General features: G+C 45.9%; 1 protein-coding gene and 1 long non-coding RNA gene across 6 annotated transcripts in view; one reads left to right on the plus strand and one right to left on the minus strand.

Annotated features, from left to right (window-relative positions):
• The window catches only part of Ago4 (argonaute RISC component 4), a 45,474-nt gene extending 41,185 nt beyond the window's left edge, over positions 1–4,289 (minus strand). For 3 of the 5 annotated variants that reach the window (XM_039109632.2, XM_063287442.1, XM_063287443.1), the window contains exon 1: positions 3,868–4,022. In XM_039109632.2, coding sequence (XP_038965560.1) covers positions 3,868–3,886 — 19 coding nt within the window. In that variant the 5' untranslated portion in view covers positions 3,887–4,022. 5 annotated transcript variants of the gene reach the window in all.
• Positions 4,290–4,334: 45 nt separating this feature from the next.
• LOC120103100 (atherin-like) lies at positions 4,335–5,415 on the plus strand. Its single transcript, XR_010066637.1, has 2 exons — positions 4,335–4,664; positions 5,196–5,415. It is a non-coding gene; the product is annotated as an atherin-like (long non-coding RNA).
• Positions 5,416–14,217: the final 8,802 nt, after the last annotated feature.

Raw genomic sequence — 14,217 nt, forward strand, 5'->3', positions numbered from 1 at the left:
AATAAAACAAGCATAGTAACTAAGCTTCAGGAACCAAACGACCTGGATTTGAGTTTGGTTCTGGTATTACCATTTCCTAACTGTATAGCATCAGGCTATTTCTTAGCTTCGCTTTATCTCAGCTCCCTCTTCTATAAAACAAGGGTGTGTGGCAAAAATAGCATCTACCCCATAAGGATTTTGTGAAGATTCCAGGAGATGGTGTCTACAAAAGATTTAACGGTGCTTTTTTTTTTTTTTTTTAAAGATTTATTTATTATATATAAGTACACTGTAGCTGTCTTCAGACACACCAGAAGAGGGCATCGGATCTCTTTACAGATGGTTGTGAGCCACCATGTGGTTGCTGGGAATTGAACTCATGACCTCTGGAAGAGCAGTCAGGTGCTCTTAACCGCTGAGCCATCTCTCCAGCCCTAACGGTGCTTTTTAACAGTTAAGCTATCATAATGACAGCTGTATAAAGGCCAGAGCTAATGCCCACAGATATTCCGATTTTACATCGGGGGCATCCATAGTACCTTGGACAGTCAAAAAAAAAAATCACATTTTCTGAAAACAAGATGTTCACAATGTAACTCAAAGTGAATGAGATCAGCCTTAAATAAAGAAGGTGTTAGAGTAAAAATAAGATGCCCCACACTTTGGTCCTCATTTTTCATGGAGCCATGAGTCTTGATGAAGTCATTTATACTCTTTGAACCTCATTTTTTCATCGGGAGAGTGAAAACAAATACCTGCTTTGTCTACTTCCCAAAGGATCAAATGAGTTAGCAGGCTTTGCTGGCGTGTTTGGTTAGTTGGTTTGTTAAATGGCTGGAGGGTGAGGTCGGTTGTTGTTGCTGTTTGTTTTGATAGGGTCTTACTCAGTAACCGAGGCTTTGGACTCACAGTAATCCCTCAGCTTCAGTTTTCCAAGCGCTGGGATTAAGTTATAAGCCACCTGCTACAGCTCAAATGAACTCACAATTATTAAACTATTTCCTTAGACAAAATATTTATTTTTATGTGTGTGCATGTTTTTCTTGCGCGTATGTCTGTGTACTACATACATGCAGTGCCCACCGAGTCCAGAAGAGGGTTTGGATCCCCTGGGATTGGAGTTACAATCGGGAGGCACTGTATGGGTGCTGGGAATCCAACCTAGGCCCTCAGAAAGAACACCCAGTGGCTTAACCACTAAGTCATTTCTCCATCCCGTATAAAAGTATTCCACAAATTACAAAGTACTACAAAGGCCTGGATGGAGGGCTGCCGCTCAGTGGTTGGACATTTGCCGGGCCTCAGGCTCCATCCCAAGCACTGAAGAAACAAATAAATGAACAAGCAAGCAACTATGAGAAGCATGCAAAAATTAAGGCTATAGTCACAACAACCAAACTGAATGATAAAGGTCATCTAGTAGAGAGAAGATGAACCTAGGTCATGACAGAGGGGTAAGCCTAAAAGGCCTACCGGGGATTGTTGGAGTGCAGAAGACCCGACACACTAGAGCTAGGCATCCTCTAATGGAAATAGAAGTGCTTATGTTCTAAAACAGCCTAGAAGCAACAACCCATCCAGCATGGGCTCCCTTTGTTCCCATTCCATACTCAACAAGCAATTGTTATTACTTGTTATTAACTGGATGTCCATGGTAACTGGATACCAAAACAAGAGTCTGCTATAGGCACACAGGAAAATGTTGCTCATCAAAGAAGACCTACGTAAAATTTTGGCTTAACCATGGCTGTCTTTTAAATAGGATGAATGAGTATTCATTTTCTACAAGTCCAGCAATTCTAAGTAAACCTCCAAGTCCTCAAACCTGCAAAAAACTAAAATCAAACCAAACAGGGTGGGCAGCTGGCTTCCTGGGCAGTTCCTTATCACCTTATTGATTCTTTTTTCTGAAACTCGGCTGTACACATAGTTACATAATCTCTTTCCACATCAGCTAATAACTGCAACAGTTGCTTCAACTTTAAGTTACTCTTGAGAGGGAGGAAGAAAAGAAACATTTGTTGAACATCTGGACTAGTCTTGAAAGACTTCTCACAAATGTCAGATTTTATTCTCACAGTATCAGTTTTTTTTTTTAGATTTATTCATTTATTATATATAAGTACACTGTAGCTGCCTTCAGACACACCAGAAGAGGGCATCAGATCCCATTACAGATGGTTGTGAGTCACCATGTGGTTGCTGGGAATTGAACTCAGGACCTCTGGAAGAGCAGTCGGGTGCTCTTAACCACTGAGCCATCTCTCCAGCCCTCACAGTATCAGTCTTACAGCATGTTAGCCTTGTTTAGAAAAGAGGAAACCGAAATTCAACGTAATTAAGTTGTGGGGCAGTGGAGTTGGGGATTGGGGGTAATACAAATTGGGGGTAGTACGAAATTACTAAATTAGTTTTCAGTAGAAGTTTGGTACAGTCCTAAAGCCATAAGCATTCTTTTATCTATAGGAACATGTTTAAGACAACAGCATAATATGCTGAATTTTTTCAAACAATATATTTGATAATGTGTAACAAACCAATGTGCGGGGAGAGGGGGGTGTCCCCTTCGGACAGGGTCTAGTAACCCAAGCCACCTTCAAACTCTTGCTCATCCTCAGCCTCCCAAATGCTGTGATTATAAGGATGCACCACCACAGCAGGCTCAAACCTGTTTATTTATAATCAGGGTCTCAAGTAAGCTAGGCTGACGTCAAACTCACTTTGTAACTGAGGCTGGCCTTGAACTCTGGATCTTCCTGCCTCCACTCACTAACTGTTAGGATTATAAGCATAAAACACAATGCCCAGCTAAACCAATTTGTTTTTTAAAGGCCTATGAAATTTGATTATGCTAGCTTTAAAAAAAAAAAACTTTAAGCAGCAAATAAAGACAGGATTTAACCACTGAGTTATGTAAATGTAATCCATGTAAACAAACCTGCAAAGTTTGCAAATGCAAACAATAAACCTAATTTTCTATGTACTTAAAAAAAACACAAAGTCTACTATGTAGACAAGGTTTGAATACGAAAATCAATTCCATCACTGCCCCTAAACCTTGCCCTACTTAGCCAACCCATTAGCAACCTGTTGTGGGGCTTGAGACAGGAGCACGAAGCTCCAAATGAAGAACATTCATGAGAGTTTGGAAAGCTTCCTCGGATTGCGGGAGAGAGGGAAATAACCAGGGGCCACTCATAACCAGCAAAGAATCGGTTTCAAAACCACTTTTGCGTTTGATCTTCACAGCCACTCATAACCCAATTAAAAGGGAACGCAGGACATTGATGCCTGTGCTGAAGAGTATTGGCTTGTCATTCCACAGCACTCTAGGACTGACAATCTGACGGATACCAAACTTCAGGGCTTTGGGAAAAGAACGGACAGTTCCCCCTTTGGCTTTCAGGGGTGGAGGTGAATGGGTCTCTCTTCCGCTTCGGAGGAACCAGATGCCAGTGCAAACATAGAGATTCTATCCCACATCAAGAAAACCCTTGACAGAAGGTGGAAGGCCTTCCAGTTTTGGGCTAAGCCTCCGCGTGCACCGGACACACGGTCCCATTTGAGATCCCAGTCAGCCTCGCTGCGACCGTGGACAGCGATCCAAGGTCCGGACCGGTCTGTCCAACCCCGGGGACTCGGGTCACCTCTTGAGCTTCCCTCCCTTAGACGTCCTCGTGACCAGTCCTGAACAGACCCACAGTCTTCAGCTGGGGCGCGGTCCCCGCCCCCCAGGGACGAGGGCATGGGGCTCCTTCCTTCCCTGGGCCTGGCAGCCGGCAGCCGGGTCCTCGCGAGCGGCGGCAGGACAGCGACAGTCCCTTCCGCCCGTCCGTCCGCCCTCCCGAGTCCCGGGTCCGACCCTAGCCCGAGCGCGCTCCTCACCGGGTCCCAGCGCCTCCATGGCGGCGGCGGGGGCCGCCTCGCCCCGGTCCCCGGCGCCTCCCGCTCCGGGCCCCGCCGCCGCCGCGTAACGCTTGCTCTCCGGAATATTGGCGCTGAAGCGGCGCCGCGAAGACGCGAGCGCTGGGCAAGGGGCGGCGGCAGTGCCCGGTCCGGGGACAGGGACCCGGCTCTCTCACGGCTCTTCCGGCCTCGGCAACAACAAAAACAATCCGGGCCGCCGCCGCCGCCGCCAGCTGGAGCGGGAGCGGGAGGCGGCGCGCGCCCGCCGGGCAGGGAGGGGGCGCCAGGCGCGTGCGGTCCGGGGTCCCGGCTGGCGAAGGGGGCGTGCGCAGCCCGGCACGCGCAGGGTCCAGCGAGCAGGTCCGAGGCAGGGGGCGGGGTGCGGCAGGATCGAGCGCGCGCCCTGGGGGCCGAACCCAGAGGACGCGTCAGGCGCGCGCCCGCCCGCTCGCCCGCTTGCCCGCCCGCGGGCCCGCAGGCCGCTCCGCCGGTCGCTCCGCCGGTCCTCTTCAGGCAGAGGTCTTCTCTTAAGTCGCCATCGAAAGAACTGGATTCAGTCCTTGATGACCTACAGGCAGCAGCCCTCCACTTCGTCCTGAGACTCACCTCAAGAACCTCTTCCCCACCTCTACCACAGATGACCTCTTCTCTCTCTCATCCCTGGACACCTCAGGCACAGCCGGTCCTTCATTCATTCCTTCCCCCAATACTACACACACAGTCACCTCAAGACAGGTCAACACGTCAACAAGGCAGCATGAATCCCAGCGAGTCCAGTATCCTTAAGGTTTCCAGTCAGGACTTACAATTAAGACACGATCATAGGCTGTCAAGTCAACTAAATGGGGGCAATGCGGTTTACTAGTTAGAAAGGCAGGACACCCTCATTCTAGTTTGCTAGGGACGCCATTGGGTACCACAGACTGTGTTGCTTAGTACAACAGAAATGTCTTTTCTCTCAGTTCTGCTCATCCTCAGCCTAATAAGATCAAAGCAAGGGGATTAGGGGTTTTGAGACTTTTCTCCTTCGGTTGTAGATGTCTTCTTGTGTTATCACATGGTCTTCCCTTGGTATTTTCTATCCAAATTGCTCCTTCTTGGGTTTTTTTTTTTTATGTAATTTATCTGTATGAGTGTTTTTGTTTTTTTTTTTTTTTGCCTGCATGTATGTGTTTGTGCTTGATGCCCCCAAGACCAGAAGAACAAGAGTCCCCTATAATCAGGTTTACAGATAGTGTAAGCTGTGTAGGGCCTATGAATCAAACCTGGGTCCTCTGCAAAAGTACCAAGTACCCTTAACCGCTAAGCCATCTCTACAGCCCCCAGCTTCTTTTTCTTATAAGGAAGATGGCTCAGGGAGTAAAGGTACTTTATAACATGGACAACCTGAGTTCGATCCCCAAGGCAGACATGACAGAAGGCAATAACTGACTCCGGAAAGTTGTCCTCTGACCTCCGCACGAGTGCCATGGATACTCTTAAATAAATAAATAAATAAATAAATAAATAAATAAATAAATAAATAAATGCTTTCAATTATTTTAAAAAACAAAACCAAACCCTGGGTGGTGGAGGTAGGAAGTTGGAGAGTTCAAGGTTCAAGGCCAGTCTTTGCTACCAAAGAATTAAAGGCCAACCAGCGTTTTAAGAGATTCCAGCTGGATGTAGTCTTTAATCCCAGCACTGGGGAGGCAGAGGCAGTTTAGTTTAGTGCCACTCCAGTTTATATAGTGACTTCCAGGACAGTCAGAGCTACAGAGTGAGACTCTGGACAGAGGAGGAGGGAGGAGACAGACAGACAGACACAGAGAGACCCCCTTCCTCCCAAAATAAAACAAAAACCAAATCAGATATTAAGTAATCACAGTGGCGTAGGGTCAGAAAATTGGAGGAGAAAGTGCTCAAAAATAAGCATGGGGTGGGGAGATAGTTCAGTCAGTTAAAGTACCTACTTTCTGAGCAGGAGGACCCGAGTTCAGTCCAAGTTAAAAGAAGAAACTGCAGTAGGCATGATGGCCCACACTCGTAATTTCAGCCTGGAGGAGGCAAACGCAGGCAGATCACTAGAGCACACTGAAGAAACGCTTTCTCGAAAAGAAAAAAAAAAGACAACTCTGGAGGAAGATGCCTGAGCTACTGATCTGCTACATGTGCGCGCGTACACACACACACACACACACACACACACACACACACACACGCACACACATAGACACACACACGCACAGACACACACAGACACAGACACACACATAGACACACACAGACACACACACATAGACACACACACAGACACAGAGAGAGAGAGAGAGAGAGAGAGAGAGAGAGAGAGAGAGAGAGGGCACTCAAGATGTTTGTTTTGGTTTAGATTTTGTTATTGTGGTTGTGAGACGGGGTCTTGTGTGCCCCAGGCTAATCTAGAACTTGCTGTGTGACTAAGAATGCATCATTGGTTCTTCTGCCTCCAGTTCTCAAGTGCTGAGTTACAGACATGTGTCACCATGCTCAGCATGAAGCTCACATTTGGGAGGTGTATAGGTTTGAGTATGGGTTTGTGTGTGTGAAGAGTGCCCCTGGTCCTGTGGGGCAAGAGTTAAGGATGATTATGAACTGAGTATAGGTGCTGGGAATTGAATCTTGGTCTTCTGCAAGAGCAGCACACACTCTTAATGGTTGAGTCATCTCCCAACCATTTAAAAACCAGGGCTCAGGCTTTTTTTTTTTTTTTTTTGGTTCTTTTTTTCGGAGCTGGGGACCGAACCCAGGGCCTTGTGCTTCCTAGGCAAGTGCTCTACCACTGAGCTAAATCCCCAACCCCAAGGCTCAGGCTTTTAAACCTGTCAGCCAACCTCTCTTCTCTACTTCACAGCATTTTCTCATACTTTAAACAACTTAGGAGGTAGAGACAGGAGGATTAGAAGTTCAAAGTTGCTGGTTCTGGTGGTGCAGGTCGGTTAGATTTGCTGAAGGAGGCAGAGGCAGGAGGATCTGGAGTTTGAGGCCAGCCTAGGATACACATTTTAAAAGAAGAAGAAGAAGAAGAAGAAGAAGAAGAAGAAGAAGAAGAAGAAGAAGAAGAAGAAGAAGAAGAAGAAGAAGAAGAAGAAGAAGAGGAGGAGGAGGAGGAAGAGGAAGAGGAGGAGGAGGAAGAGGAGGAGGAGGAGGAAGAGGAAGAGGAGGAGAAGAAGTTCAAAGTCATTTTCACCTATCTTGTGAATTAAAGGCTAGCCTGAGCTACACAAGACCCTGTCTCAAAACAAAACTACTTAGGCAATGCTGGTGACTGAAAGGGTCTGGTTTGAGGCAGACTCTTACAGCCTTACTTCCTAACAAAATTTCCCTTTCTTCTTTAGTCACCCTGACTATAGCTTGTTCTCTACATCAAAATAAATAAATAAATAAATAAATAAATAAATAAATAAATAAATAAATAAATACATACATACATAAATACATAAATATTTAAAAATAGTGTTACCATTAGCTTAGAGTCTGGAGCATGAAACGTGCAGTTCCAGTAAGGACTGCAATGTTGTACGCCCTCTAATATGCCAACCTGAATGGTATCTCCGTTTCATTCTCAGGCTCACCCCCTCTGAGGCACCCTTTGCCCTCTTCCTAGTAACCCTTCCTACTGAAGTTCCGTAGTCAATAAATTACCCTGTGTCTCAGTTCAGGAAACCCTCCCTCTCTGCTTCCTGCTGCGGCTACGAAGCCATGCCCCAATACCACTTCCCTTTCAGACCTCTCTGCCAGTGGCTGCTTAACCCCACTATACCTCCCACACTTCCAGGAGGGAGAAGGGTAGAGAATTTGCCTCTACTGTCAATCCTTGAATTATTTTTTTCCTATTAAATGCTCTTGTCCCTTGGTAGCCACCACTGTGATAAGGCAATTACCTCATCTCCTTATTTATCAGCCCAAGCCTGGCTCCCTACTGCTCTATAAACTCTTGAGGGCAGGTCTTTCTTAGGCTTTCTATTCAGTTGGGTGTCTCTGACTCTTAACCATGCATGCAGTATCAAATGCCACTGGGGACGGAGCTTATGACATGAACGAGCCAGTAAATGTGTGGATGTTGGGAACTAGAAATGCTGGAGTCAGAGCCTTGATGAGACTCTCTGGGGTAAAGTGCCAGTTTCTCTGGGTGCAGATTTTTTTTTCTCTTTTAAATCCGATGTGTCTGAGCTTCAATCCTCATTCTATAACTTACTAACTCTAAGTACCTTGGGCACATAGCCTCATCGGCTCGAGATTATCTCAAAGAGGAAGCTGACCCCTCTATGTCCCGGGTGTGCTCTCGGGCACCTCAAACAATGTGAGCATCAGTGGCTACTACTCCTTGTTCATCATCCTTTCCCAGCCATGCCTCTCTGTTGCCCCGCTGGGTTGGTCCCTTGAGAGACAGTGAGCTCAAGATCTCAGCTCACTAAGGGTGGAGAACAGAGCCCTCAGGGACTAAACATGTTTACACATTCTGTACTTGGCTCACTCTTCTGGAGGAGAGAGCCGAGTGCACAAACATGCTCAGGGACGGTTGACAAGTGAAACTGAACTCCTGGTGCTGTTCCAGAGGCCGGCTAAGCCAAGGGGTCCTCACTGGTGGATGCTGAACTCAAGGGCGGACTCTAGCCACCAGTCTGCTTTGTGACACTCCACCCTTGTCTCTGCTTCTGATCTGTCCGTGCTACCTTCCTTTTTTTCTGAAAGCCCATTGCTTGCACCTTGAGGAAGGACTTCTTTCTCTGCAGTAGGTAGATCTGCTGTTTTAGCTGGGGAATCTCTCAATTCAAATGAAAATTTTATTTTATTTTATTTCGCTTATTTTTTGAGACACGGGCTCTCTCTACAGCCCAGGCTGCACTGGGCTCAGCTTCCAGGGTGCTAGGATTACGGACATGTACCATCACATGCAGCTTTCAAATGAATAAACATAAGTAGAAATTGAAGTGGATCCATTCCAACTAACGGGAGCCGGTACCCACCCACATTGTGCTGGCTAGTTTTTGTCTATGGGTGCATAGTCGTCTGGGTAGAGGCAACCTCAATTGAGAAAACGCCCCTATCAGACAGGCCCGTGGGAGCGTCAGTAAGGCATGTCCTTGATGAATGATTGATGCAGAAGGGCCCAGCCAAAGTGGGCCGTGCTGCCAACAGGCAGGCAATCCTGGGCTGTATAAAGAAAGCTGGAGAGCCCAAGCCAGTACGCAGCTTTCCTGCGTGGTCCCTGCCTCTGTTCTTGCATGAACTCCTGCCCTGACTTCCCCAGTTATCAACTGTGATCAGGATGTGTGTGCCACATAAACCCCCACCAAGGTGTGGTCACAATTTTTTATCACAGCAACAGGAAGCCAAAGTGGGACAAGCTCTGAACACTACACCAGCTCTCCGGAACCTCCTTCATGGAGCTTGCTTCACTTGCTCCCGATCCACGGCGAACTTGCTCTTTCCTGGTCTTAAGTTTGATATAATTTCCTTTAAAAATTGCATTTGTTTATCTATTTATAAATGTGTGTGTGTGAGAGAGAGAGAGAGAGAGAGAGAGAGAGAGAGAGAGAGAGAGAGAGAATAAGTGTGCTGTGCTCAAGTGTGAAGGAGGCCAGAGGACACCTCGGGGACGTTGGTGCTACCCTTTCATCATTCAGGTTTCAGATCCAACTCTAGTCATCAGGTTTGAGTACAAGTTTAGCCTTCTCTCTGGCCCCGAGATAAAATTCTCCTACTGTAAAATCTACCTTCCTTTTGTTGGCTTGTTTCTGTCTTGAGACAGAGTTCATTCTGTGGCCCTGGCTATCCTGGAAGTCACTATATAGACCAGGCTGGCCTGGAACTCACAGAGATGTATGTGCCTCTGCCTCTGGGATTAAAGGCATGGGGTACCAGGCCTGGCTAAAGCTTACCATCATAAAAGTTACAATTCAAAGGCTTTGCATGTACTCATGAGAAGGAATCATAATTTCTTTTAAAATTTGCACTTACTTATTTATGAATTTGTGTGTGTGTGTGTGTGTTTATGTGAGTATGCATAATTCCAGAATGTTTTCATCACTCCAAAAGGAAGCTACTAAGGTATTCACTATACATTCCTCCACATATCCCCTGGAAACCATGACTCTACTTTCTGTCTCCACAGGTTTTCATATCCTGGGCATTTCATAAAAACGAAAGCACATAGGAAGCGCAAGGCCCTGGATTTGGTCCCCAGCTCCAAAAAAAAAGAACCAAAAAAAAAAAAAAAAAAAAAAAAAACGAAAGCACAGGATATGTGGCCTTTTATATCTGATTTCTTTCACTATGAATATTTTCAAAGTTTATCTATGCAGTAGCATGTATCAATACTTCATTGTTTTTTATATCTATGGATAAGGATATACCACATTTAAAACTTTATTACAGCAGCTTGAGAGATGGTACAGCAATTGAGAGTACTCCCTGCTCTTCCAGAGGACCAGGAGTTCAGTTCCCAGCATCCATGTGGGCTGGTTCACAACTCCCTCTAACTCCAGCTCCAAGGAATCCAACACCCTCTTCTGGTCCCTTGTGGACACCCACATGCATGTGGCAGACACACAGACACAGGCACAGGCACATAAATAAAACCAATGTTTTCTGTTCACAGCAGCAAAACTCTAAGATAGTGAGTTCGAAGCCAGTTTAGGTTACATAAGACCTTGTCTTAAAAAGAAAAGAAGGGGCCCGAGATAAACACTCATTTATTTGGGGGGTGGTTTTGCCACAGCACGAATATGCAGGTCAAAGGACAACCTGAGGCAATTGCTTCTCGCCTTCTACCAGATAGGTTCCAGGGATGCAACTCAGTTCATCAACTTCGCTGTCAGGCGGCTTGAACCACTGAGCCATCTTGCCATTCTTGCATTACCACAGTTTATTTATCCACTGGTGGCTAACACTTGAGTCCTACACATTTCGGGTATAGCACAGTGGTGAACATTCATACACAAGCTTTTTGTGTAATCATAATTTTTCAGTTCTTTTTGGATGTATAGCGAGAGGCGAAATTACTGGTGGCTTATATGATCATTCTGTTAAATCAGTTGACGGTTTTCCTTGGTGGCCACTGGCAATTTGTAAGGGCTCCAGTTCTTTTATTTCTTTTTGTTCCTTAGGGTATGCGTGTCCATGTGTGCCTACGTGTGCATGCAGAATGTGTTGATGCATGTGTGTGTGTGTGTGTGTGTGTGTGTGTGTGTGTGTGTGTGTGTGTGTGTGTGTGAAATCAGAGAATGACTTGGGTGTCATCCCTCTGGTGCCATTCATCGGTATTTTGAGAGAAGGTCTTTCACTGGTTTAGAACTTGACAAGTAAGCCATGTTGGCTGGCTGGTGAGTCCCAGGGGTTGGTTCTCAGTGCCTTCCCAGGACTGAGATTACAAGTGTGTGCTACCATGCATCTTTTTACATAGACTATAAGGATTAGGCCTGGGTCCTCATGCTTAACACTTTGCCGGCTGAACTGTCTCTTGGGCCCCTTTTTTTCTTTTTTAAGACAAGGTCTTATGTAGCCAAAACTGGCTTCAAACTCACTCACTGTCTTAGAGTTTTACTGCTGTGAACAGACACTGTAGCCAAGGCAACTCTACCACTGAGCTAAATCCCCAACCCCGCCAAGGCAACTCTTATAAGGACAACATTTCATTGAGGCTGGCTTACAGGTTCAGAGGTTCAGTCCATTGTCACCAAGGCAGAAGCATGGTAGTGTCCAGGCCGACTTGGCGCTGGAGGAGCTGAAAGTTCCATCTCTTGTTCCAAAGGTAGCTAGCGGAAGACTGGCTTCCGGGCAGCTAGGATGAGGGTATTAAAGCCCACACCCACACTGACGCACCTACTCCAACAAGGCTACACCTCCTAATGGTGCCACTCCCTGGGCCAAGCCTGTACAAACTACCATGCTCACTCTGTAGCCTTTGATGACTGTATCCAGCAGGAAAAGGGGGGAAGTCAGCAGAACTTGAGCTGTTTTTGACCTCAGGTAAACTTTCAGGGAGAATCCCCTATTTAGCACTTTACGCCTATACTTAGCTAAGCATGCATATGATTAAAGTAAAGTGCATTGTGGGAAGGAACAGGTGCAGCAGAAAATGACTGTCTAACCGAAATCTATTAACCAAAACAGAGAAGTACAGTCACCATGGCCCTTAGTAACCAGCTTCCTCCTTCTCTTAAGACCTATTAAAAAGGAAGCCCTGAGGGTTGGGGATTTAGCTCAGTGGTAGAGCGCTTGCCTAGCAAACGCAAGGCCCTGGGTTCGGTCCCCAGCTCCAAAAAAAAGAAAAAGAAAAAGAAAAAAAAAAAAAAAAGGAAGCCCTGAGTCAAGGCTTTGACTCTTCCCTCATGTGGCCCATTTTCCCTTCTGATCTTTTCTGTTCTCTCTCTCTCTCTCTCTCTCTCTCTCTCTCTCTCTCTCTCTCTCTCTCTCTCTCTCTGACAGTATGTCATCACATAGCTGGTCTCTAACTCACAGAGATCTGCCTGCCATTGGCTCTCAAGTGATAGGATTAAAGCCCTATGCCACCAAGCCCAGCCCAGGTGCCCTGCTTTAAATAACATTTCCTTCCGAGTGTTGCAAATTTTACGTGAGTTTGTTTCAACTCCTGGAATTAGAGAGACCAAGAACCTGGAAACTACTGACCCTGACTCCAGCTATTGGAAATACATTGGGGTGAAATTCCATTTAACAGAAAAAGTAGCCATTTTTGGTATCATTTAGTAAACCCACACTCTTTATAATACCTCTTTTTTGCATTCATCAAACATATCAGAGAATTGAATTTTTTCTCAGAAGACTCTTTTCTGTCACTACATCTTTTACTACTTGGACTGGCAAGATGATTCAGAGGGTAAAGGGGCTTGCTGCCAAGCCTTGCAACTGGAGTTCGATCCCCAAAACCCACACCGTAGAAGAGAATGGACTTCTTCAAGTTGTCCGTTGGTTTCTGTGTGAGCACTGTGGTACCCACAGGCAGGTACATGATAAGTAGGGTTTTGTTTGAAAATTAAGACAAAGACCTTGAGACTTCAGGACTCCTGAATTGAAGGGGTTGGGTTTTTGTTTTTTGTTTTGCTTTGTTTGCTACTGCAGATGTTTGACAGAAGCACCAGTCCCTGGGAAACCAGCCCACAGGTGCCAGCATCAGGGCCAGGTAAACAGTCCAAAGTACATCTGCTAGGTCAGAACTAAAAGCATTTGTAAATGAAAATCTGTAGAAAGAAAGCATAGAGTGTGCATATTGCCTCTACATTGTTGACTTAGAGAAGTGAGGTCACGCTAAGCAGGGGACAGCATGGGACAGGAGCAAGCTCACCAGAAGCGACTGTTGTTTCTGGATTGATTGGATTGTGACCTGGGAGTGGTGCATCCAGGGGATCGAGGTGGGATTTCAGTGCAGATTTTCACACACATCCAAGCATAGGAAATCTTTAATGTTTTTTTATTTACTTATTCTATGTCCATGCCTGTCTTGCGCACATGTCTGACTCAGACACCTGCCTACTGCTACAGAGGTTATAGTAGAGGGCATCCGTGCCCTTGGGCAGGAGTTACAGATGGATGTGAGCCATCATGCAGGTGCTGGGATTTGAACCCAGGTCCTTTGTCTCAGCATCGTGAGTCTATTCTCACGTTTGATCCAAAGTTATTTGGGGACAGAGTTCTGGGTTAATGTAAGTCTTCTTAAGAACACTGTTCCTGTATGTCCTAGGTTATCTGCAGAGAAAACGAAATCCACTCTGTTTCTTGAGGCTTTGTATGTGACCTATTTTCCTCTCCGGAACTTTCTTTTATAGAAACGTCTCTTTATATCTGGTATGTTGGCATTTCAAAATAATATACCTGTCCGTAGACTTCTTTTTTTAGTCACCCTGCACTTGGTGAAGTCTTTCATGCTAAAAAAGGAAATCTTAAGTCCTGCAGCTTTTTTATTTTAACTCATTTATTTTTATTTTCTTTTATTTTTGAGGCAGGGTCTCATGTAATACAGGGAAGTCGGGAACTCACTATGTGGTTAAGGACGATCTTGCATGTTTAACCTTCTTGTCTCAGCCTCTACACTGCTGGTACATTTTAACTGTACACCACTACCACATCTGATTTATTCTGTGCTGGAGATCAAACTGGGGCACTGTGAAAGCGAGGCAAGAGCCCTACCAACTGAGCTACACTTGCGAGCTTTCTCTTGGGTTAGTTAATTTCCCTGAGGAGTTATCTTCAAATCCCCAGAATGGGAAATATGATCTTGGCTGCTCTAGTATCCTCACTCAGTACACACACTCAATCCTCAGAGAACCCATCACCTCAGGGCCCTGGGGAGCA

This window comes from Rattus norvegicus, chromosome 5 (assembly GCF_036323735.1).
Source record: "Rattus norvegicus strain BN/NHsdMcwi chromosome 5, GRCr8, whole genome shotgun sequence".
Classification (NCBI taxonomy): Eukaryota; Metazoa; Chordata; class Mammalia; order Rodentia; family Muridae; genus Rattus; species Rattus norvegicus.